The sequence below is a fragment of the Seriola dumerili genome, unplaced genomic scaffold, assembly GCF_002260705.1.
Source record: "Seriola dumerili isolate Sdu_G_001 unplaced genomic scaffold, Sdu_1.0 BDQW01000025.1, whole genome shotgun sequence".
In the NCBI taxonomy this organism is placed as follows: domain Eukaryota; kingdom Metazoa; phylum Chordata; class Actinopteri; order Carangiformes; family Carangidae; genus Seriola; species Seriola dumerili.
This window is the reverse complement of record NW_019174280.1, coordinates 3,641,449-3,665,017: the sequence shown is the minus strand read 5'-3', so window position 1 is coordinate 3,665,017 and position 23,569 is coordinate 3,641,449. Positions and strand designations below refer to the sequence as shown.

The window sequence follows — 23,569 nt, the reverse complement described above, 5'->3', positions numbered from 1 at the left end:
CATCTCGGATGCAACAGTTAACCAGTTGGAAATTAATACAATTTTAATAATGAGTTTAACTGACAAGTATTTCCGGTGCAGACTAGTGAGGGTAGCAACGTTTAATCGTTTAGTGGACATCCCTAATGTGTACAGTTCCCAAGAGGAAATTAAAGACCTTCAAACTAATTAATGTTTTTCAGAAGCTTCTTTTTGTCAAAAGGCAAATTAAGAGATTAGTTAAGAAAAAAAAACCTTTACCCTTTCTGTCTCTAAACATGAGAGAAACACACATCCTTTGCCTCAATGTTTTCTTATAATACTGGTGACTTATGGTTTGCAGTTTGAAATAGCCAAAGTCTGCAGAAGCAGTGACTTCGGTTTCCTCAAAAAAAAAAAAAAATAATAATAATTCCAGGCCTTATCATCCTTACTGTTTGTTGGAGACAGGTATAAAATTGCATTATATATAGTATTAAAGAGGTCTTAAAGAGTCTTGAGCTTAACCTGCATAAACCATATTTGCTGTGTTAGGACAGAAATATATATTTTTTGCAACTTCATGTGTTTTTATCGGTCTAAGATCCATTTTGTGATGCCGTTAAAAAGGTTTTAACTTTAATATTTGGCTTAATGGATCCTGCAGGTTGGCTTCAACCGTCCCCTATACAGCATTTGAGTGCTTCATCGAATGTTGCGGCGTTTCTTGTTGCCATGGTTACCCCCCTGCAGGAGTGAGTAAATGAGAAATGCAGACTGTAGACTTAGCAGATGAAGAACAGGCACGAGTCCACAAAGGCAGACAGAGAGAAGTCAGAGACGTACAAGACAAAATATTAGGCAGGCTTTTCAATATAATGCAGCAAAACCAACACAGCAACAGCACAAACTGAACCAGGATCAGACGAAGCGCCTGTTGCAGCGTTGCTGTAATGTCACAGACTGTGCATGGCTTTTAGCTATGTTCTCATCCAAATACCAAGTAAAATTTAAATACCACGTATATATAAATAAATTTAAATTCATATTCTAATGTTAACTAGATCAAAAGTGTGCTTTTCTTCAGTGGATTGAACTGCACAAGTTAGCTTCACTGGCTACATATTGTACATGTCAATAATTTTAAGGCAGTAGCTATCTTTTTATTACTTCAGGTGCTGTGTTGCACCGCTTTGTAGGTATAAAAAATATATTGAATGAGAGAATATAAAGTCAAAGTTGAGTTCTATGTTTTTCAGCATTGCTAACATATCTATTTGTGTTATTTTTTTATTTATGGGGATGCTTATTTGTTGCTGTGTTTATTTTTGAGGAATTGTGGCCCATATGTAAATGTTTGTGCCTCTCATCCTGTTCTTGCACGTGCCATGTTAACAGCATTATCTTTTGCTTTTCTGTTTTTGTTCTATATATATGTGCTATAGTGAAAACATACGAAACTGTGACCTTAAACTGTAGTTCATGTTAGCTGTGCATTTTGTGAACCTTACCACGGGCATTATGCCAGAATAAAATGCAAATATAATTAGCGTATGGCAGTAACAGCTGTTACAGAGCTGATGATTGTGTCTGCCAACCAAACCCTGCTGTTTCATTAAATCTACTCAGAGAATATTCTTGATTTTTCACTTGAAATAACAGGAATTATCCTGAACAAAAGAAGATCCAGGCTCTTATTGTCAACATCTTGGTGGTGGATGACACGTCCAACAGCCACAAGTGTGTTTTAGGGTTTCGAAAAAACTTCCAAGTACTAAGAACTACTCATTCTGGCTCATTAAAAAAAAAAAAGAATGAATAGTTGAGCGTTGGCGTTTACCATAATGATTGCACTTATTTTGTTACTGACGTTTCTCTTTACCATGTGAACCTCCTCCATAGGTCAGTTGAAGCTGAAAATGAGTGCAGTAGGGGAAAGCCCCCTGGACCCTGCCACGCCGGAGTCACGCAAGAGGAAGGGCTCACCATGCGACACATCGGGGCAAAGGTAAAGACCCAGCCACAGTTTTTTTTGTTTGGTCAGTGACACAAAGCAAAAAGAGGAACATAGATTGATATTAATGGACATATTACTGACGGCACCCTCTGGCCACAGGTCCAGGGGCCTAAGGGGTCAGGAGACCCTTGGGTCAGAGCCTCAGTTTGAAGTCACTGTTAACATTTCTTGTTGGGAAGTCTGTCAAATTGCTACAAAGAGATTAAAAACAACCACAAAAAGAAACAAAATGACAACAAAGAGACAGAAAATCATCACAAAAAGACACAAAACGACCACAAAGTAAAAGTAAAGGTCTCTTTGAAGCTGTGGCTCTTGCTCTTATGTGGGAGGGTGGGGGCCCCTACGCATGTCTGTGCCCAGGTGCCTATTGTCTCAAAAGCTGTCAATAGTGGGACATGTAGCATTTGTGTGAAAGTGGGTTTATAGTGCCAGGAATATAAACATCTGACGAAGTAACTGTTCAGTTGTTAAATCCTGCTTTTCATAAATTATGGTCCATTTTTGCCTTGATGCTTAAAAAAAAAACATATTTCACTGTTCCTTTTAACATAAAGAAAAAAAAATAAAAAATAAATGCATAATATGTGTAGATCATTTAAATCTCAACCTGGGGAGCAACTTTTTAAATCTGAGAATGAATCCTGTATATTAAAACGTCTCTTCTTTATGAAGCAGATAATACAGCGTGTCGGCCTTGAAGGATGAGCGCTGACCGATCATTGAACCAACACTGTAATTGAAATCACCTTGCTGTCAAATGATGTAAACAATAGAATATTTCCCTCGGTTGATTGCTGCACTGGTCAAGTGGTAGTGGGTACGCCTCACTGGGGATGAGTTCTGATAGTTGGTTCCATTTTGGATCCGGTTCCAAGTTGGTGAAATGCCCAGATTTGTTAAGATCTGCAGCCAGTGAACTTCCTATCGAATCTGTAACTCACTTTCTCTGTTTAGTTTAGTTTCTCTCTCTCTCTCTGTCTCTGTCTCTGTCTCTCTCTCTCTCTCTCTCTCTCTCTCTCTCTCTCTCTCTCTCTCTCTCTGTCTCTCACTCTCTGACATTAAAGGCATCAACAGAGAAAGAAAAAGACTGGTGACATTTATATTATAATATAAAGACATATTTTTATATTTTTGTGTATACATTTATCTTAATTTTAATCTTTATAACCTTCTTCATAATCTCTATTCTTTCCTGAGGAGCAACTGTAACTCAACCTAACTTCCCCCTCTGGATCAATAAAGTGTTCTGATTCAGATTCAGTTTCCCCTAACCATCATTTGGCCTCATCAATGGCCACTTAACCCTTCTACAGAGCACGAGACGAGCAGCTTTATGAGTGACAACACTGTGTTGTTGGGGACCTGAGGCTCACGGAGGCATCAGTCACTTGTACTTTGAACACAGTGAAAACTCTTGAGAGCTGCTGTGTGTGTGTGTGTGTGTGTGTGTGTGTGTGTGTGTGTGTGTGTGTAGCCTTTTATATCTGTAGGACGAATGAATGAGAAGGAGAAGCTGATTTCTGTCACATGATGAGACATGGTTAAGGTTAGATACAGCTGCAGGTTAGGGTAAGGTTTAAGCTGGGACATGTAGTGGTTAAAGCTTGAATGTGCTCAGTGTAGTGTGTGTGTGTGTGTGTGTGTGTGTGCGAGAGAGAGAGAGAGAGTATATAAGGCCCAATAGCTGATGTAAGCTGATGTAATAGCCCAGCTAGTATTTCTACAGCAACTACACACAGGCACTGACCTGCGCATTCACACAGCAGCGTCCTCCCCCTCCTCACCCCTCCCTCCCTCCCTTCCTCGGTCACCACGCCTGTGTGTTCTGGCTGGCCAATGCACTGACCTACTTTTGCTGTTGTCATCTCACACACACACATGCACACACACACACACACACACACACTTCTTTTTTCATGTTTACCACATACCTTGCTGTAACTCGTCGGTCTGGAAGTATATTATTGCAACTGGAGAATAAGGGTAAACACAAGACTGTGCAAAGACTCTGAGGAGGCTTGAGTTTAAGACTGATTTCATTTATTTTGTACCAGTGTTGAACTTACAAATATATGATAACTTTTACACTTACATATTATGAAAGCAAATAACAGGCAGTCAGTGCTGCTGGGTGAAAAACCACTGCACTAAAACTGTATGTTGTGATGTTACTTTTACATTTCACAGCAAGAAAATAATAATTCAAACCACCTGTTGTTTGAGAAAAACAATTTTCGGTTGTTCCCTTTTTGAACCTGCAAGTCTTGTCTCACTCAAAAAATGTTTGTTATTCTTATGTTTATGCTAAAAATGACTATTTTTCTGACGTTTCATTAATAGTTTTTTTAAACTCTCTAATCTCTGGTTCGCCTGGTTCATTCGAGCTGTGTGACCAACGGTCCAACACACAAAGATATTCAATTTACTTTCACAGAAGAATAAGAAAACAAGAAAATATTCAGTATTTGAAGCCGGATCCAGTAAAACTTACTTGATTTATTGATTGACTAATGATTCAAGAGAACAACAAACCACTTAGAGTCAGTCCTACTCTTTCTTCACCACCTTTTTTCTCCATCTCTTTCTATCTCACCCATCTAGCTCTTGGCAATTTCCCCCTCGTGTGCCCCCTCCTACCCCCCCTTCTTCCTCTCAGCAGGATCTCCTGTACAACGTGAATTATTAAGGTTATTCTTGTCTGAGCACATCCTCCTGGTCTCTCAGCAGCTTCCCATTTTCCTCGGTTTTCTTCCCTTCTGTTCCTGTCACTCACAGCCGACAGTTTGACAAGTTGATTATTGAGCGGACGCGCTGTATTTTGCCCACATTGACAACTACAGTTTTCAGTGTTGGCTTATTCAGAATGTGAGTGTGTGATCTAAAGAAATCCCCAAACAGAATATTTGAAAACATTTCATCAAACATATATGTTCTTATATATCAAATGATGATTTTTGTCAACAAATACATTTGAATAACTGATTTATAAAAGTTATCTTTTTTTTTTTTTTGCTTTATTCATTTGCATTGCACTTTTAATTTCATGGTGTTCCTACTCTTATTGATTCCGCCTTCTCCTTAATCAAACGTTATTTCAAGTAGTTTTGAGGTTAAAACAGCTGAAAGAAAAAATTGACAGAAAATGAATCTGCAATTATTTTAATAATCACGTAATTTAAGTCAATCGCAAAGCAAAAATGCCAAATATTTGACTATTTCAGCTTTTCAAATGTGACGATTTGTAGCTTTCCTCTGTTTTGCATTCTATTAAATTGAATAACTGAACTTCTGAACTGAACTAAAGAAAAAAAACACACAATTTGAATTATTTGTATTGAATTACCTTGGATTCTGGAAAAATATAATGAGTTTTTTTTTTTTCATTGTTTTCTGTTGTTTTATAGCCCAAACGGCAAAAAGGAGATTGATAATGAATAAATTACTGGTTGGTTGCAGCCCTAACATTTTGAATTACAAGTCACCTCAATTGTGTATGTTTGAAAAAAGGACCAAATGCGAGTGATCTCGTGTTTGAAACTCATGTTACATCCACGTGTGTGTCTGTTGCTGCAGCCTGGAGAAGCGGAGACGGGAGCTGGAGTGCCGCTACATCGAGGAGCTGGCTGAGCTGCTGTCGTCCAACATGGGCGACATCGCCAGTCTCAGTGTCAAGCCTGACAAGTGCCACATCCTCAAGAGCACCGTGGACCAAATCCAGCAGATCAAACGGCGTGAGCAGGGTGAAGGAACACACACAGACACACACACACACACACACACACACACACACACACAGACGCAGACACACACAGCATATGGTTAACCGTGAGAAGTTAAACCATGATCTGTGCTGTGAAGAAGTTTGCACACTCGGGTTTTTAATGAATAATTTGAACAAAATTAATTATAGGTTTTTATTACACTGAAAGAATCTTTTTTTTTTTTTCTCAAACTAATAAAATTCAAATAAATGAAAATGAACTGTGTATCTACCCACTTACATCACCTCTGCCACCACTGTCAAATATTTATCAGAATGTGATTTCTTTATGCTGATCATATCTCATAATCAGGTTTTATCCACAGACTTTAAGCATTCATTTACATTTTAATGTATTCTCAGTACATATACAGTATATATGGAAAAACATTCAGAAAATATACACCTTGTTTGGAGTGTATATGTTGATGGCTTTGGGGTTTAAGTCTCAAACTTTCAGATGATTTAAAGGTGTACATAGAGACTATGGCTACTTCTTTTGTATATGTATCCACATTGCTGACGTGTGTTTGTTTCCTCCTGACAGAGAAAGCAGCTCTTCTGTCTCCAGATGACGAGGTGCAGAAGAGCGACATCTCCTCCAGTAGCCAGGGGCTGGTGGAGAAAGAGGCACTGGGGCCCATGCTGCTAGAGGTGAACAATACACACACAGCATATCTTCCCCCACCACCACCACCACCACCACTGCTGAGTGTTTTACTCCAGCTCAACACACATAATCTGATTTTCTTCTGCTCCTCCTCTTCCCTCTGTTCTTGCTCCTTTTCCTGCTCGCCCAGGCCCTCGATGGGTTTTTCTTTGTCGTCAACCGGGAGGGCCGCATCGTCTTTGTCTCTGAGAACGTGACGAGTTACCTCGGATACACCCAGGAGGAGCTGATGACCTCAAGTGTCTACAGCATCCTCCACGTGGGAGACCACAATGAATTTGTACGCAATCTGCTGCCCAAAAGCCTCGGTGAGTGAGCAAGGACCGTGGGTTTTAACTGAGGAGGAGGAGGAGGAGGAGTGTGTGCAATCTGCTGTGTAATACTACATATCCTAGCATAAGATGCCAATGGCTATTATTTTTTTTTAAAGATATTTGGTAATTATATTTTCAGCGTCCTCAAACTGGACGGTTTCCATGCCAATGAAACCTATTAAGGAGGCAATAAAACTCGGGAGAAGGGCTTTGGCAGCAAAATCAGTAAACAGTCCTTAATACAGATAATTAACTCGAGGCAAGTTTGAAGCTGAGGCAAGTTTGAGGAGCTATGAAGAAAGGTGGGAGGATGAAATACGGAAATTTTGAATTAACACAGTTGTAAGTGGTCCACACAGTGCTGGCAAATGTGCTAGGAGAGGAGAGAAAGAGTGGAGTAAGAGCAGAGAGGCGGCGCGGGTGCATGCTAGCGTGTGTGCATGTGTGCATGTGTGCGCGTGTGGGTGTGTGTGTGTGCGTGTGTGTGTGTGTGTGTGGGTGTGTGTGGGTGAGTTTTAAGTGTGAGGGAGGAGTGAAACAATGAAACAATGACTTTCTTCACTGTGATAATGTTATTTTAATTTTTAGCTGCAACCTTGAGAGGAGATTATAATGAAAACGGAGGAGGAGTGGGGGGTCGTGTAAGGACGAAAGATAACAGGGTTCAGTAGGCGACAAGGTTGAACTGTTGTATTTTCTGTTGATCTTTTTAATCCTTTTTAATTCGGAGCCACTACGGCTCTGCATTCTCCAAAATATACTCTCGCAGAGAAACTTGATAACAAATGGATTTTTTGCCATTATCAGTGAACTTGTCCACGCACATATTATTCTCACAGGAGGGTCCTTCAGTGCATCTTGTTGTAATATTTTTTTAAGCTGCTTAGTAAGGATTTGCAAATATGTTACTCTTATGTACTGAAAAAAGCAAAACACATTGAGGTTGTGCACAGGTGAAACGGAGGAAAATTGCTCATTTGAGCTCATGAAATACTTTGTGTTTTAGGTGTTACAGTTTAGGGGCGCAAAATATGGTGAGAGGGAATGGAAATTCATACAAACAGATGCTGCCTCTGATTTATCACTGCTCTCTTGTAATGCAGTGGTCAGTGGAGAAAACTGTGACTGAAATGTAACGTCTGTAAAAAGCAGGTGTAAAAGCAATAGCAGTGTTTTTAGAGTTACAGTCTCGCGGTTGTCTGCCTCCACCACTCAGACTCAATTCAGGTTATATCCCTGTTTATCTAGAGTTATAATTGCTGTGTTAAGTTTTGAGTACTGGCTAAGTGGCTAATGGCAAAAAGTATTTTGAGAGGTCTGATGACCTTCACCTTTGACCTTTGACAACCAAATTCTAATCAATTTATCCTTGAGCCTAAGTGAACATTTGTAGCAAATTAAAAGAAATTCCCTCAAGGCGTTATGGAGATATTGCGTTCACAAGGCCGAAATCATGTTTTGTGAGGTTACCATGACTGTGACCTTTGAACTTTGACCTTTAGCCAACAAATTCTAATCACTTTGTCCTTGAGTCCAGATGAATATTTTTACCAAATTTGAAGGGTCAAGGAGTTACAGAGATATCGCGTTCACAAAACCAAAACCGTGACGTTGACCTTTGGCCCCCAAAATCGAATCAGTTCATCCTTGAGTCCCAGTCAATGTTTTAAGAAGTTCCGTCAAGGCGTTACTGAGATATAGTGTCCACGAGAGTGGGATGGACAGATGTACGTCTGGACGGACAGACAACCTGAAAACAATCCAGCTCTGGCTGTGAGCGGCGCAGAGGCATAAAAATGAAACTAAGGATGGGATTGATAAGATTATATGGATACAACTGCTTAGCGATTTTCTGTGTGAGGCCTACACAGGTTTTCAGCACCAGTGGAAACTATTCTCTTCAATCAATGAGGCCTCAGCAGTCTGAATTGTTCAAATCAAGTGGATATCTTCCTAAGTTAAAGGCTTTAGGGATGAAATTCCCCCCTTTTTGTTGCTGTCCCTGCACTGCAGCTCAACAAGGAAACACTGTCTCAGGAAACACACAAAGGGAATTTCAACTTTGGAAGATGCACAAACTTGATTTGGCTAACTCTGCTAAAGTCTGAAATGTATTTTTGCACAAAACAAAAACTGATTGTGTCCCCAATCACCTGTATTGAAATCACTACAAGAGAGGATCTCTTTATAGTCAGTATGAACAGAAGGAATGATGACAGCAAGCAAAACTAGTTCAATGGCAATATGGGCAGCTGGCAACTGTTTTGAGACAGATCTGGAAAAACTGAGAACCTTTCTAAGTAAACCAGTATGTTTTTTTTTTTTTTGTTAAGTTAAACATTCTTTACAATAAATCTAACCAATCTTTTTATTAAGCTTAAGAACATGAAGTGATTGAACTAATATTTCCTCTCACACAGCTTCCTTCTTTCAGGATGAATGTGCTCTTGCAGTTCCACAATCGTCTTCTTCTCTCTGACAAACTTACCACACTTAGCAGCAGAAAACTTTAACTTTCAGACACGAGCAATACGCATCAAAACAGCCCAGCATCAGATCAGATCATATTCAGCAGGATGTTATGCAAATCAGATGATCATTACAGCCCACTAGACTGGTGGAGCCCCTGATTTTAATTTGCAACAGGTTTGGAACTTATGGCAGTTTCTTGTAGATTTTCCACATCAATATATCTTATATATGTTTTCTTTTTTTTCTTTTTTTTCTGTCTGTTGGTCCAGTAAACGGTGTGCCATGGCCACAGGAACCTGGCCGAAGGAACAGCCACACCTTTAACTGTCGCATGCTGAAGAGGCCGCCGGACGAGGCGGATTCAGAAAATCTGGAGGCTCGGCAGCAGTACGAGATCATGCAGTGTTTCACCGTTTCCCAGCCGCGGGCCTTGCAGGAGGAGGGAGATGGTATATGCAAACACAGTCTGCAGGCTTTTCCTACACAGAGTCAATAGATGTTTTTTTTTTTTTTTAAAACCAGTTTAAATATATACTCAGGATGGCAGCAAGGAAAGCTGATTATAATATAATTATAATATGTCTGTCTGTATTTTTCCCTTTATTTTATTTCATATTTTGCCTTTAGCTCTTGTTTTGCTGTTGTTTTGAACATCGCACATGAGGTTAATTTAAAACTGGTGCAGCTCTTTTGTCTTTTCACATGTTGGCTCAGTCATTCAAACTGATGTGGCTCGAGTTGATCTCCAAGATTAGAGCCTGTCACAGAAGATCGTGGAATCGTGCAGACCCGGGTGTGACTCTGCTACTGAGATATTTTAGTTGCCAGCAGTGCGTTGTGAAAAGTGTACATGGATCCTCCTGACCCCTGGCACTATTATTTCAGAATAAAGGTTTAATCTTTCTTTCAGGTACTCTTACGACATTTGTATCTATTTATCCTGTAGATAGTAAATGTGGGATATGTCAGAAATGTATCTTATTTAAGAAAATAATTGGTTTTCCTCTCTAAAAAAAAATGTAATCAGTAGTTTTTAATCTTCCATAGTTTTTAGAAGGTTTTAAAACAAGGTCTCACCATCACATTCCTCACTATCTAACCAGTTTGGACATTGAGCAGATTCTTGGGAGGACATGTCATATTTGGGAGCCACTGGTGCAATGTGCAATGGCCTTGATAAAATCGTGTGATGTAGTTCCTGCATTGCAGATTTACTGTGCTGTTGAGCTCCAGTCATTTTTACAAGAGCTGGCCTTGAGCGTTGTAGAGTTGTATTCACAGTTTTATAGAAGTGAGCTGACTGTCACCTACTTCTTTCTATTTTTAATGTTGATTTTAAGTCCTTGCGTCTGTTGTTTGCATCGCAGATGTGATTGACGGCTCACTCAACACATCTCCAGGTTTTGATTGGCTCGTTTATACAGAGAAACCAAAATGATGGTCAGACTTTTGAGTTTTGACAGGTTGTCATGTATCTTCTGCTGTTCTGTATGTATCTGAGAGGATTTTAGAAAAATATAAATCCGGTATTTTATGTAAATTCAATGACGAAGTTCAACTTGATCATGAGTTGACAAGCAGAATTCACTTGTCTAGTTTCATCACTGTGCATCCTCATGTTTGAAAGTTATGACATCGGCTGACACAAGTACCATATCTGTGTTTTCTTTGTTTGCCCCTTTGGCTTATTTCCATTGGCTGACAGTACCACACACACACACACACACACACACACACACACACAAACACAAACCTCACCGCTTGTGTCCTTTCTTTCTTTCTTCAGACCTGCAGAGCTGCCTGATCTGTATTGCCTGTCGGATACCTCGCACCCAGCCTGTCAGCAGTGAGTCTTTCATCACAAAGCAGGACCCCACAGGTAACACACACACACACACACACACACAGGGTATGATATGATATGATAGTGAGGACTATAAATATGTATACTGCACATCACAACCTAATTAATGTGTATAAAGTAAATCATTACGTTACCCATTTAGAATTTATTCCAGCTGTATTTGCACTCTGCAGCCTTGCACTGCTGTATTCTGTACAATTTACAGAAGCATTTGTATAAAGACATTGTTTGTTACTGTTGCTTGTTATATATTTTTTTCACCTGATTTCACATGTTTATGTTTGCCTATCATAGGTCAGTTTTGCTGCTAGTTTTTAGCTGCATGTCTTTCTGTCTGTCTTCTGGAAATTGTTGTTGTGTGTAAGTACACAAAGAGCAACAAACAAACATTCCATGTATGTGTACAATGAATGATGATATATGTGGTGTTGTTGACAAGGGGTCAAGGGTCACATTAGAGGAAGGTGGCAGAATAAACAGTAATTTTTATTTTATTTTAGTATGTCTCAGTTGGGCTGAAAACCAGACTAAAAAAAAAGTTCAGAGGGAAAAAAAAAAAAAAAACAGCATTTCAGGGTCACAGACCTGTGAGACCTGTGAGCACTGGATGTGTAGAGGTCAGTGCAGATGTTGAAATCGGTGCGTACTGATCTTTTTTGTGTGTGTCTGTGTGCGTGTGTGTGTGTGTGTGTGTGTGGGGGGTGCTTACTTCCAGGGAAGATCATCTCCATAGAAACGAGTGCTTTGCGAGCAACAGGCCGGCATGGCTGGGAGGACCTGGTCAGGAAGTGCATCTACGCTTTCTTTCAGCCGCAGGGTAAAGAGCCCTCCCACGCCAAGAAGCTGCTGCATGAGGGTGAGTAGCCACAATTGATTGTTGGAGCTTCGCTCCCAGAAATCATTGGCACACTCTCTGCCAGCTTTAGCCATGGTTACCAGAGTTTCAGCACTACCTCACTGCCATTATAATAGATTGAATTGAATGCTAAATTTCAATAACTTTTCATACTTGCAGCACATGTTTTTGTGCAAGATGAGATAGTGCATATTCAGATTTATATAGCACAATGCACTGAATAGATTGTAAAGGAAAGCAGAAGAGAAAGGATTAGAATAGACAGTCAATACAATTATACAAAATACAATACTTTTGTACTTGATTCAACTGCTGTTTGTTTTTAAACTATTCTATAAATTATTCAGTCTATAAAACATTAGAAAATAGTAAAAGAAAAGAATGCCTGTTATAATTTCCTGGAGCCCATACTGATATCTTGAAATTGCTTTTTTGGCCAACCGTCTAAAAAGCAAAGATATTTCAATTACGAGTAGCAAGAGAAGGAAAAGCAGCAAATCCTTGAATTTGAGAAGTTGGAGACATTTTATTTTATAGATTTTTATAGGGATTTTGCCTGAAAAAGTAAAACTGTTGTGCTTTGCTATGATAGATTGATTTGGTCATATTCAAACTTCTAACACCAAGGCAGTATTATCACTCTGTCCACTACGTCTTGAGAGTGATCTAGGTCGGTTCTAAAAGTTTAAAAGCTTGCAGCCGAACTATTTCACATAAACATGACAAGGATGGACGCCCACTCAGAAACAAAATCCTCTGGTTAAAAGTCTCTGCAAAGCCTGATAAGACAATTGTAGTTCAAAAAAAAATATTTCATGATATGTTCACATTTTGTCAGATATGGAGCCAATAAATCACAAGGATGATAGGATCAAGCCGAGGTGGAGCAAATGACACAGAAATGTCTTTCTCATTCCATTGCAAATGTTTCCTCTTCATGCTGTATCACAAAGTGAATGGGAGACATCGCTAACGTACTTAAATCAAGCGTTAAATGAAAAGGATAATTAAATTATTAGCTATGATGTAAAGGTATCACTTAGGCCTTAGGGGGGAGTCCGAGCTCTTGAAGCCTGGACACATCTGGGGAATGAAAACAGGACATGAGACCAAAGTCTAAACACTGTGTTTGGGTGTGTGTGTGTCTGTGTGTGTATGTGTGTGTGTGTGTTTTTCCAACAGTGATGACCCACGGCAGCGCCATCAGCCCGCTTTACCATTTCACATTAAGTGATGGCACCCCGCTCAGCGCTCAGACCCGCTGCAAGTTCTGCTGCCCCCCCAACCCTGACGTACAGCCCTTCATCATGGGCATTCACACTATTGACAGGTACTGTGATGGAGACACACACACACACACACACACACACACACACACAAATATACAAGGTTAAATGCACACCACTGGTGCATTGAGATCCTTTTTTGGATCTAATTCAAGAATAGTTTTATAGCAGTGTGTCAACCACAACTGCAAAGCAAACAAATTAGGCCTTTTTCACAGCACACACTCTGACTTGTCATGGTAGAAAAAGCGTTAACAATGGCTCCGTTCTACTCAAGCATCCCAGTAAGCCATGACATTGTGACAGGGAGCCAGCACGCACAATACCAGGACCATGAAACTGAAGCCGCTAAATGGAATGCAGCCAACATTAATTCTATGATTTAATTTATCTGCGCTTTTCCTACTGTGACACGTGAAAGTGTCATCTTGGCGTAGCAGTAAGTGTAAGAGCTTAATTTAGCTTCATGACACTGCTGCCCAATTATGTGCAAATTAGTCACAATTTTTACACATTTTGAAATTGTGAGCGTGGGCATGATGAAAAGATGTGATCACTAGGCTTGAAGATGCCCAAGGCAGACATTTTGGGTATAGATTAATTGACTTAATTGCACTTATATATATGAAGCTGTAACAGTTGGTAAACAAACATTGGTTGTCGTTGTCTAATATGTGCGCATGGATGGTGTTGCAGATTATAGCGGAGTGTCCGGGTTCATCGTGGTTCTGGGAAACTCAAGTTGCGTAGTAGTTAATAAGGCAGACATAAAATACAGTGATAGCCTGTTTAATATTGATTTTCTGTCTGAAATAAAAGTCAAAGTCTGACACTGCGAACACAGAGGACGTGTTCATTTTGCTGCAGTTTTCTTTTGATTAGAGGGGGATATTTAAGAAAGCGACCTAAACTGTCGTGTTAACTCACTCAGAAATCAAAGAGTCAAAGACATACCAGCACTGGTACATATGATCTAAAATCCTGGATTATTAGAATTGAATACTGGAAATTGAATAACCAAGTATCTCCATGTTAGATGTAAAATCACGATAAGTCTCAAAATTAGAATACTTACCCGTAAATGTGCACAGGATTAAATTTGCGCCTCTTGAGTTTGACAGTGTGTGTTCCTGTGTTGCGACATGTTCTCCTCAGGTTACAGTTGTCTTTTCTTTTCCTCCTTTCCCCTAGGGAACACAACACTGCTAGCTCTCAGGAAAACACTAACCCCAGCCTTCCACCGACCCTCGGCAGCCTTGCCCAAACTCCCTCCCGCTCCCCAACCCTTCCCCCCGGCAGCAACTCAACCCAAGTTTCAGGCCTCGCCAGCTCAGGCCTTCACCCCAACAACAGCAACGCCTCCTCCCACGGACATAACCCGGCCACACCCACAGGCTATCTGACGCCCAGTCGGACGTGTCCCCAACAGGTCAACAGTCCCTCTCCTTTGAGCAGCCCACTCACAGCCACCCCTACCTCTTTTATGTCACCCAGGATGCCACGGGCCAGCCCTGGGTTAGGGGGAAGCCCTCGGGTACCAGGGAACCCCTTCTCTCCCTCCACACCAGGCCTCCATTCCCCAGCCGGGGCACTAAGCAGTGGAGGCAGCCTCAACCGGCAGCAGTCTAGTGGTGATAGTGGTAGTGGTGCCAGCGGTGGGTCGACAGGGTCCTTCTCCCTGCCCTCTCCTGTCCCTCAGAGACAAGCCAGTACACCCACCGGCTCCTCTACTCGGCCTCCGTCGGCAAAACCCCCAGAAGGAGGCGAAGGGGGGGGAGAGGACTCTGTTAAAGCCACCCTCCCTTCTGCCTCACAGCTGGGTACCCCCAGGCTCAATCAGCTCCTGGAAAGCAATGGGACAGCAGTTGAATCTAACAACAGCAGCATCAACTGCACCTCGTCACCTCATCCTCCTAACCCCCTCCCCGTCCCTCCGTGCCCTGCCTCCCACAGTACTCTAACAGAACGACATAAGATCCTCCACCGGCTGCTCCAGGACAATAGTCCCAACGATGCCACCACCACCATAGAGGAAGGAGTTAACAAAAACGAAGTAGAAATCAAGAAGGAGCCGCCCGCCAGTCCAGCACTCAGCACAGTAGTTCCCAAGTCCAGCTCCAGAGAGCCACAGGACCACCAGTTACTCCGCTTTCTCCTGGATACAGACGAGAAGGTTACCTGTACCTTTGTTAATTTTCTGATGAGATTGTGATTTTGTAAGATAACACTCCTTTTATTTTATTTTAAATGTTGTGGAAAAAATTGATTAAAAAAAACAGCTAAGTAGTATTAAGTGGCCCTAAAATAAATTCCCATGTTTTGATTGTTTCCCTTGATTACTGTCAGTGTGAAAAAGAATAATCATTTAATTCCTGAAAAAATAAAATATAAGCATTTATATCTGCCCTGTAAAATCCAAATTATTTAACTCCTGGAGTTATGGTGCCCTGAAAAACATTAACTGAAACAATCATTTGTTTTTGAAGGACTTGGGGGACCTGCCTCCTCCATCTGCCCTCAGCCTGCAGACGGTTAGGGTAAAGGTGGAGAAGAGAGCCAGCGGGGAGGGGGTGCCGTGCTTAGGGTCCACTGTTGCAGCGGGAGGTGCAGCCAAACCTGCGGGAGTTTCCAGCAGCTCGGTTTGCATCAGCCCCAAATCAAGTCCTGTCGGAGAGAACCGCCGGGACAGCCGCAAGGACAGCAGAGACTCCACGGTACAGTTGTTGGTGATGTTATGAGGACATTGTCACTTCCAGCCTGGGAGCTGTGCTTCTGAAGAGTAGGCCTTAACAGCAGGATTTCAGCTGCAACCAATAGCAGATATGTCCCTCTATCATTCGCTGAAGTCTGTCACTTCATGCTTGATTGCAGGATTGTTTTTAGCTTACCCAGGTTTGCAGGGATCCAGTTAAGTGATGTCTGTTGTAATGAGCCACTGCAGCTTTAAACTAACAAAACAACACATTTAAAGGTTAAAAGATAAGAGAAGTTTAAAAACCTCACTGGGGGTCCGCTGCAGCAGTGATGCCCAACTCTGGTACTTGTACCCCAGGGGATACTCTTGCATTTGCCAGGGTTTAATAAAAGGCTAATTTTCAGAAAAACTTATAAGATAAAAATCAAAAATATATGTCCACATATTACTGTTTTAACATGAAAATAAACACACAAATAGGATTAAAAAATTAGTGTGGAGCTGATATTCAGTATATTTGTTTATTTGTTGTCACTATACCCAATAAACTACAAGCTATGATTGGCCAGTAGACCAGACACACTTTCCACCAGCCTGAGTCACTTGGCTTAAACTGTGCCAAACCCCGTCTAACTTGGTCCAGTCACACCGTCATGAAACCCAAATCATAACAGTACTGACCCAGTACCCATAACATGTGTCCACCCCTGAAGGAGGGGTTATCAAACACGCCTGCATACTACTGTTGCTGCCAAACTTAAGAATAGTGTCAAAAAGAATATTTCACAATTAAAGACTGAAATTTTTCTCCTGAGCTTTGTTCCTGCATTGGCAGTCTCCTGACAGTCGTTATAAATCAAGCTGAATGTTTATTTTCTTGGACTTTGTCTCCACTGTAGGCTCAGCTACCAGCTGCAGCCTTTGAAGCTGACTGGCCTTTGACCTTTTGTCTCTCTCCATCTCTCTTTCACTGATCATGTGCCCCTCTTTTCTCCTTACCCATTATTCCTTCATTCTTTACTCTTTCTTGCTCTTACACCATTCATTCCATTCGTCAATCCTCTCTTTATAACCATCTTCCTAATCTCTATGCCTTTTCATTTGTTTTTGCTTCACTCTGCGTTTCCCCCCCATTAGATGTCCGGTGGCCCTGTTGACATGGACCCCCTCACCCAGCTGCTGCCTGGCCTGAGAGGCCCAAGTGGGGCCAAACAGGGCAGTGAGGATTCAACAACCCCTGGAGCAGGCCCCCAACTCCAATCTCCGGCACCCCAGGCCCAGCCCCCAGCTCAGCTCCAGTCCCCCGTGCCTCAGCTCCAGTCCCCCCTGTCCCAGCCCCAGTCTCTTCCACAGTTGCAGTCGCCGTCACCCCAGCTCCACTCCCCTTCCCCCCAGCTCAAACTGCAGTCACCCACCCAGCTCCAGCCCGGTGAGGCCAACACTCCCCGCAATGTAAATGTGAAGAGAGAGCCTCCTGGCACTCCTAACAGAGGTACAGTTCAGCTTAAACGAAGGGGGGGGGGGGGTCATGCAGAGAAGGAAATATTTTGACATGAGTAGTGTGCATCAGTTCAGAGACAGTTTTTAATTGAAACAACTGAGTTTTGGTTATTAGATTTAATGTAAATAAACAAAATATTAAGTGCCTTTCTCAGAATCTTAATTGATTTTTTTAATGAATTCTAAATAATTGTTTTTATTTTATTTATTTTTATTTATCATTAGTATTTTTTTATTATTATTATCAGGAGTAGTAGTAGTAGTAGTATTATCCAGGATAGTAGTACAATCCAAAGGGCTGTCTTTATTTATTCACTCATTTATTTACCTACACATTTTAGTCTATATGCCCCCTAGTGGCTGTTGGGAGGCATTGCAGCGTCAACAGGCCACACATGGAACCAGAATCATTTATTCACTTCCTTTTGAGTTTCAGTATTTTATTCCACAGGTCTGTGCATCATTGTCATTTACCTGTTTGTGTGTTTGTTTCCCAGGGCTCAGTGATGGCGGACCGCCCTCTGGTTGTAGCCTCCAGAGTCAGTCGTCATTCGATTTCTGCAGTCCCCCCACTCCAAGCCAGACGCAAGCCCAGGGACAGGGAGACCCCTTCCAGACCCCTAAAGACAGCAGCCCCTTTCCAGAGGCAGAAGTTATCAACCCATTCAGTTCAAGCACTGGTACATCACATAATAGAGTCAGCAGTTTATCGTTGAAAATGTACTCGAAATAATCTCGTGACACCTTGAATGTTGTGTTATAAAACAATAACATTAAAGGACCCAGGCTGAAAATGTCTGTAGAGTAACTTGACACTAAATCTTGTGTAGTAGTACTATGTTACATTATTGACTGTTTAAATACTGCAAGGCGCTACATACTGTACACGAATTTGTGGCTAAATTTATTGCTATTTATTCCTCCCATTTTTAAGTTAAGGTTCAGTATCATCATCATTTTTTTCTACTGAGGTGTGTTATTTTCTTTAAAACTGTTAAATTCTCTTGCAGGCCTAACCAAGATGGACGTGGGAGACTCCCAGTTCCAGCCTCTGCCCCTGTCTGAATCCTTGTCTTTTGATGGTCTTGGAACCCCCTTACAGGCTCCCCTGGCATCACCACAAGAGTAAATATGAACAATCAGTCTAAGCTTCTTTTAACTGTAATTTTCTAGTCTAGAATCTTTTTTTTTTTTCAACCCATTCCTGTGTAGTTTCTGTGGCAGTGTGGGTGATTATGTGCAGCTGTGCTCTCTCTCTAAGAGGCTGTGTCTCTCTGTGTGAGCAGACAGTGCGTGCCCTGTACGCTGGACGAAGTGCTCGGCCCTCCGACCACACCTGAAGGCCGAAACGACGAGAAAGCTCTTTTAGAGCAGCTCGTCTCCTTCCTCAGTGGGACTGATGAGAGTGAGCTAGCAGAGCTGGACAAGGCCTTGGGTATCGATAAGCTGGTACAGGTGAGAGTGTGTTGAGGATTGTTATACTAGGTGTAAAGAGTCTACATGTTTAATTTTAACATCAGTGAGTCATCATTAACTGTGCAGTGTTGCTATAATTAAAATAAACAACAGTTTCTCCGTTGAAATGTTGGCAGCCTCTGATCTGTGTTTTTGTGTCACCAAACTGGATTTAGTAAACAAATAAAACAGCTGGACTGGTAAGGATGTGTTTTCTGTTTTCACTTTGCAGGTAATCCCTACTGTCACAACTGCTGTAGTTCTTACTTAAGTTTAGCATCACAATACAGCCTGTTCATAATGTATATGTATAGACTGTTATCAAGGGCTGCTCCTGGCTCTCGTGCTTCATTTTAGTCATTGGAACAAATATGGTGACAAAACTCTTGATTTGAAAAGAATGCCAGAGAATCACACACACTTTACTGAATATTTTTGAAATCATGACCTTGAAAAACAGAAATTCACTTCTCTGAATGTAACAAAAGTTTTTTTGTTTTCAAATGACATGACTATCATCTGTTTTAATTTGTAATAAAGAAACATATCATTAACATCTCTTTGTCCTATTTTTGTTTTTCTCTCCCCAGGGTGGCTGCTTTGACCCTTTGCCTCAAAACTTCCAAACCCAGCAACCCACTGCCACCCCAGTTTCCATGGACCCTAAAGTCCCCACCTACCCTTCCCAATTCACACCAGCTCCTCAAGCTCAGTTTCCTCCAGAGCTGGCCACGGTGGGGCCCCAGGGTCTGGGGTTTGGAGCCCCTCGGGGCGCTTTCCCCGGTGGGATGGGCATGGGCCTGAGGCCAGGCATGACGCGACCCCAGGGGATAGGAACTCAGCTCAGGCTGCCACCCAACCAACTGCGCCTGCAGCTGCAGCAGAGACTCCAGGGCCCACAGCAGGTGAGGACACGGAGGCAGCGGCTTGTGTTTATAGACATTTTTGTGATTCCTCCTGACCGACCATTCATCTTCTCAGCATTTGTTTTTCACAGAATATTGACTTGTAGCTCTCTGTGTTCATCTGAACCCTACTAAATCATTTTTAAAGAACTCTTCCCTTCCCTCCCCTCCCCCTCTTCCTCCCTCCCATCACTAATATTCAACTGATCTCCCTTGCTGATCTCATCTGTCCTCATTCCTCCAATAAAAGATAGATATATATATGTATATTTCAGTAATCTAATTTATTCTTCTGTCTTAGATTTTGTCTTCCCTTGAACACCAGTCCTGCCTCTGATGAATTATTTTCTCTCTGTCAATTTGTCTCAGCTCCAGAGCAGGCTGGCGGGCATAAACCAGTTTCCCGCAGGAGCCCAGCATGTGAACATGGGTATTCGTCAGGGGGTTCAACAGCCTCAAATACCCTCACAAGTGAGTAACAGTGGCGGCAAATACAGCCGGCCTCACCACACAGTGCTGCTTTTCTACACGGTCTGAAAAATAAAAATGAATGAGTTTACGTAAATGCCACCACTTTGCTAAAATATTATGCATTTTTTCCCGCAAAAAGCTTTAGGTTAGGAACTAGCTGGTGAACACAGTGGATCATTTAGCAGCTAAAAAGCCAGACATATCCCTCAGGAGTTGGTAGAGGCCAAACTCAGCAGGAAGAGAGTGAATATTGGACATACAGTATATTTCCCAGGTGGCCAGACACATGACTTCAAATGAACGCTGAAGTTGCTCTGTAGCTTCTGAATATAAGCAACTGTTTGACATATGACCTTTTATGTTGATATGGTGAACTTGTTAGCAATGTTGTATTTACAGCTTGTTCTGCTGCCCACGTCTACTGCAGCTTTAAGCAGAAGTAAACACTAAAAACTCAGATTAAAATTATTAAGTAAATAATTAATATTATAGATTCCATAAAGAGACATTTTGTTTAGTTTACTTTTTGTAAATGTCTTTGTGCCAGTAAATAAATACATAACACTGAATGAACTATAGTTAAATTTAATAATTGAAGATACACTACCACATTTGTTTTAAACCATATTATTAGCTTGTGATTTCTTCCTCACTGTAGTTAATAAATTGGTCTCACATCGATCTTCCTTCAGGTCTTCCTCACAGGTCTGAATGTGGCTTTCTGAAACTCACAGTTCAGTTGCCTTATGGATAATGTCCTGTGTCATGTATTTACATGGAGAATACAGACCGAGCTATCCTTTTTCCACACCATCTTTCCCAGCAGCCTCCACTGAATGCCCAGATGCTGGCTCAGCGTCAGCGGGAACTCTACAGCATCCAGCACCGCCAGCGCCAGCTTTTCCAGCAGAAGGTCATGCTGATGAGGCAGAACATGGCAGGCACTGCGACCGGAGCTGTCGGGCCCATTGGAACTGCCAGGGTCCCCAAAGGCCCCCCCACAACGCCTCAACCACAGCAGCAGCAGCAGCAGCAGCAGCAGCAACAGCAGCAGTTCAACTTCCCACCAGGGTACAACCCAATCACGGGAAACCCCCCTACCTCACCGAGTCACTTCAGCCCCATGTCCGGGGGCCCTCTGGACAGCAAACTGTCCGCCAGAGTTCCTCTGAATAACCAGACGCTGATGAGCGGCGTGCAGGGCCAGTTCAGCAGCACCGTGAACTCATCGTTGCAGCAGGGCCTGTTTCAGCAGTTTGGAGGGTCTGGTAAGTCCAAGGAGACGTGCTCCTCACTCGATGATCAAAGTCTGGAATAAAATACATTTTGTTTTTGCTGTTCTGTTGTAGATAGGCAAATCACAACAAAGTTTTGGTTGTTAAGACTCAGTGGCTGGCATCACCTCCTCTTCACATGTACAGACTTTCTCTGCCCCTCATAAACCTGGAGCTTGCAGGTGTATTTAGCACTGAGAGTGTAATTTACACACTCAAACAGCTTTTTGAAGTATTTCTATGTGCTTGAGTTGAGTAGGAAATAACTCTGTTGTTCTGTTTTTTTGAGTATTTTAAGTAGTGGTGGGTGGTGCAAGTGTCAAGGTTCAATTCCCAACTAGTAGCAACCTGTCAGAATCTGTGAGAAAGGGCTTAACAGTCAGTGCCACTCTCAAAAAAATGTATTTCATGAAAGAGAATTCAAGGGGAAAGAAAACACAATTCTTGTAAAGGAAGCAAAGGAAGGAAAGGAAAGCAATAATCACTTGCCACAAAAGATAACAGCAGCGACTGAATGGCACAGAAAAGATATTCGTTTTTTAAAAGGTAGAAAAATCTAATTTAAAAATAAAAACAAATTCCCAGTTGAATAAATTTTTAACGATCAATCAAAAAATTTAAAGTTATCTCGACTTTCACACATGAAAAACTTCATTTCTTTTCCAAAGCTATAGTCCAGCAAGACCCATCCTTCCCTCCTGAGATGAGCCCGACCAGCCCGTTGTTGTCACCTCAAAACTCAACCTCCCAGAGTCCTCTGCTTCAGCAAGCCCCACCTCCTGGCTACCAGTCACCAGACATGAAGAGCTGGCAACAGACGGGCCTGGTCAGCAACAGGTCAGGAAACGTACACTGTTGTTAATGCTCACGCAATAATTATGTATGAGTTCTGTTATGGTTGTATGTGTAATCCATATATTTAATGACCCGAACTCCATGTGACGCGCGGTCTCGTTCCTCTCTGCCACAGCCTGTTCAGTCAGTCAGGACAGAGTGCAGGGCAGGCGTTCGGCCAGCAGGGGGTTTACAACAACATGAGCATCACCGTCTCCATGGCCGGAGGCTCGGGTGGTGTCGGCTCATTAGCTCCCATGGGCCAGCCGGTTGTTATGAGCAACAGTAACCTCAGCAACGTTGGTTCAGTTTGCAGCGACCAGCAGGTTAGTGGCTTGTGTGGTGTTTCCTGTCCATCCGTTTACCTTCCTACACATCTGACTCTGTGGTGCAGAGACTATGTTATTAGTCCATAGAATATAAACACACATTTGACCAATCAACCTATTATAGCTTTTGACCCTGGTTTACAGTACTTAGAACATTGGTCAGTTTTTTTGTCTTGGTCTTTCCTGCTCTAAAATTCATTTCTGCTGGTAAAGATAATGACCAATGTAACGGTGCTGTAACACTGAAAATGTCCCCACTGCGGGACTAATAAAGGATCTTATCTTAATATCCGTATCTCCCTGAAAATTCAGTATTAGTCAATTCAGTGCTGTTTGGTCCTGGTATCATTGTTCATGTTTCTGCAGGTGCAGCAGGTTCAGGTGTTTGCGGACGTCCAGTGCACAGTGAACCTGGTTGGCAGTGACTCCTACCTGAACCAAGGCTCCATCGGCGCTGCGGCCTCCCAGAAAGGCCCCGGGCCGCAGGGCTCCCAGAACAACCAGGCCCAGCAGAAGAGCCTCCTCCAGCAGCTGCTGACCGAGTGACACCTCCCACCCCTTCAGCTCTCCTACTCCCTCTACTTCTCACTTCTACGCCTCCTCCTCGGAGGTCAGCGCACCAGACCCATTGCTGTCTCTGTCTCACCTTTCGGATAGATGGATAGAAGGATGGATGTTTGGACGGCCACAGAGTAGGCTCAGAGAGGTCTGGCTGTCGGTGGAGTTACACAGCCTAACCACTTCTGTGCGGGGGTGGGTGGGTGGGGGGGGTTCGGGGCTGGTTGTTTTACCGCCCAGTACTTTAAGAAAAGACTCAAGTCAGAAGGAGCAGCAGTGTATTTAAACCTGCCTGTCTAATCTGTCTGACAACCTGTCTGTCTGCCTCAGCCTATTAAAGGCAGTGTT

General features: G+C 42.3%; 1 protein-coding gene across 1 annotated transcript; it reads left to right on the top strand.

The window, feature by feature from the left end:
- Positions 1 to 1,877: 1,877 nt before the first annotated feature.
- On the top strand, positions 1,878 to 23,209 carry ncoa1 (nuclear receptor coactivator 1). Its single transcript, XM_022765153.1, has 20 exons — positions 1,878 to 1,966; positions 5,552 to 5,718; positions 6,286 to 6,392; positions 6,539 to 6,716; positions 9,464 to 9,643; positions 10,981 to 11,073; positions 11,774 to 11,914; positions 13,097 to 13,244; positions 14,392 to 15,373; positions 15,687 to 15,914; positions 17,033 to 17,387; positions 17,893 to 18,075; positions 18,406 to 18,520; positions 18,682 to 18,850; positions 19,441 to 19,755; positions 20,125 to 20,226; positions 21,053 to 21,494; positions 22,169 to 22,337; positions 22,471 to 22,660; positions 23,030 to 23,209. Exons 1-20 carry the CDS (start codon positions 1,878 to 1,880, stop codon positions 23,207 to 23,209), a joined length of 4,533 nt encoding a protein of 1,510 aa, XP_022620874.1.
- Positions 23,210 to 23,569: the final 360 nt, after the last annotated feature.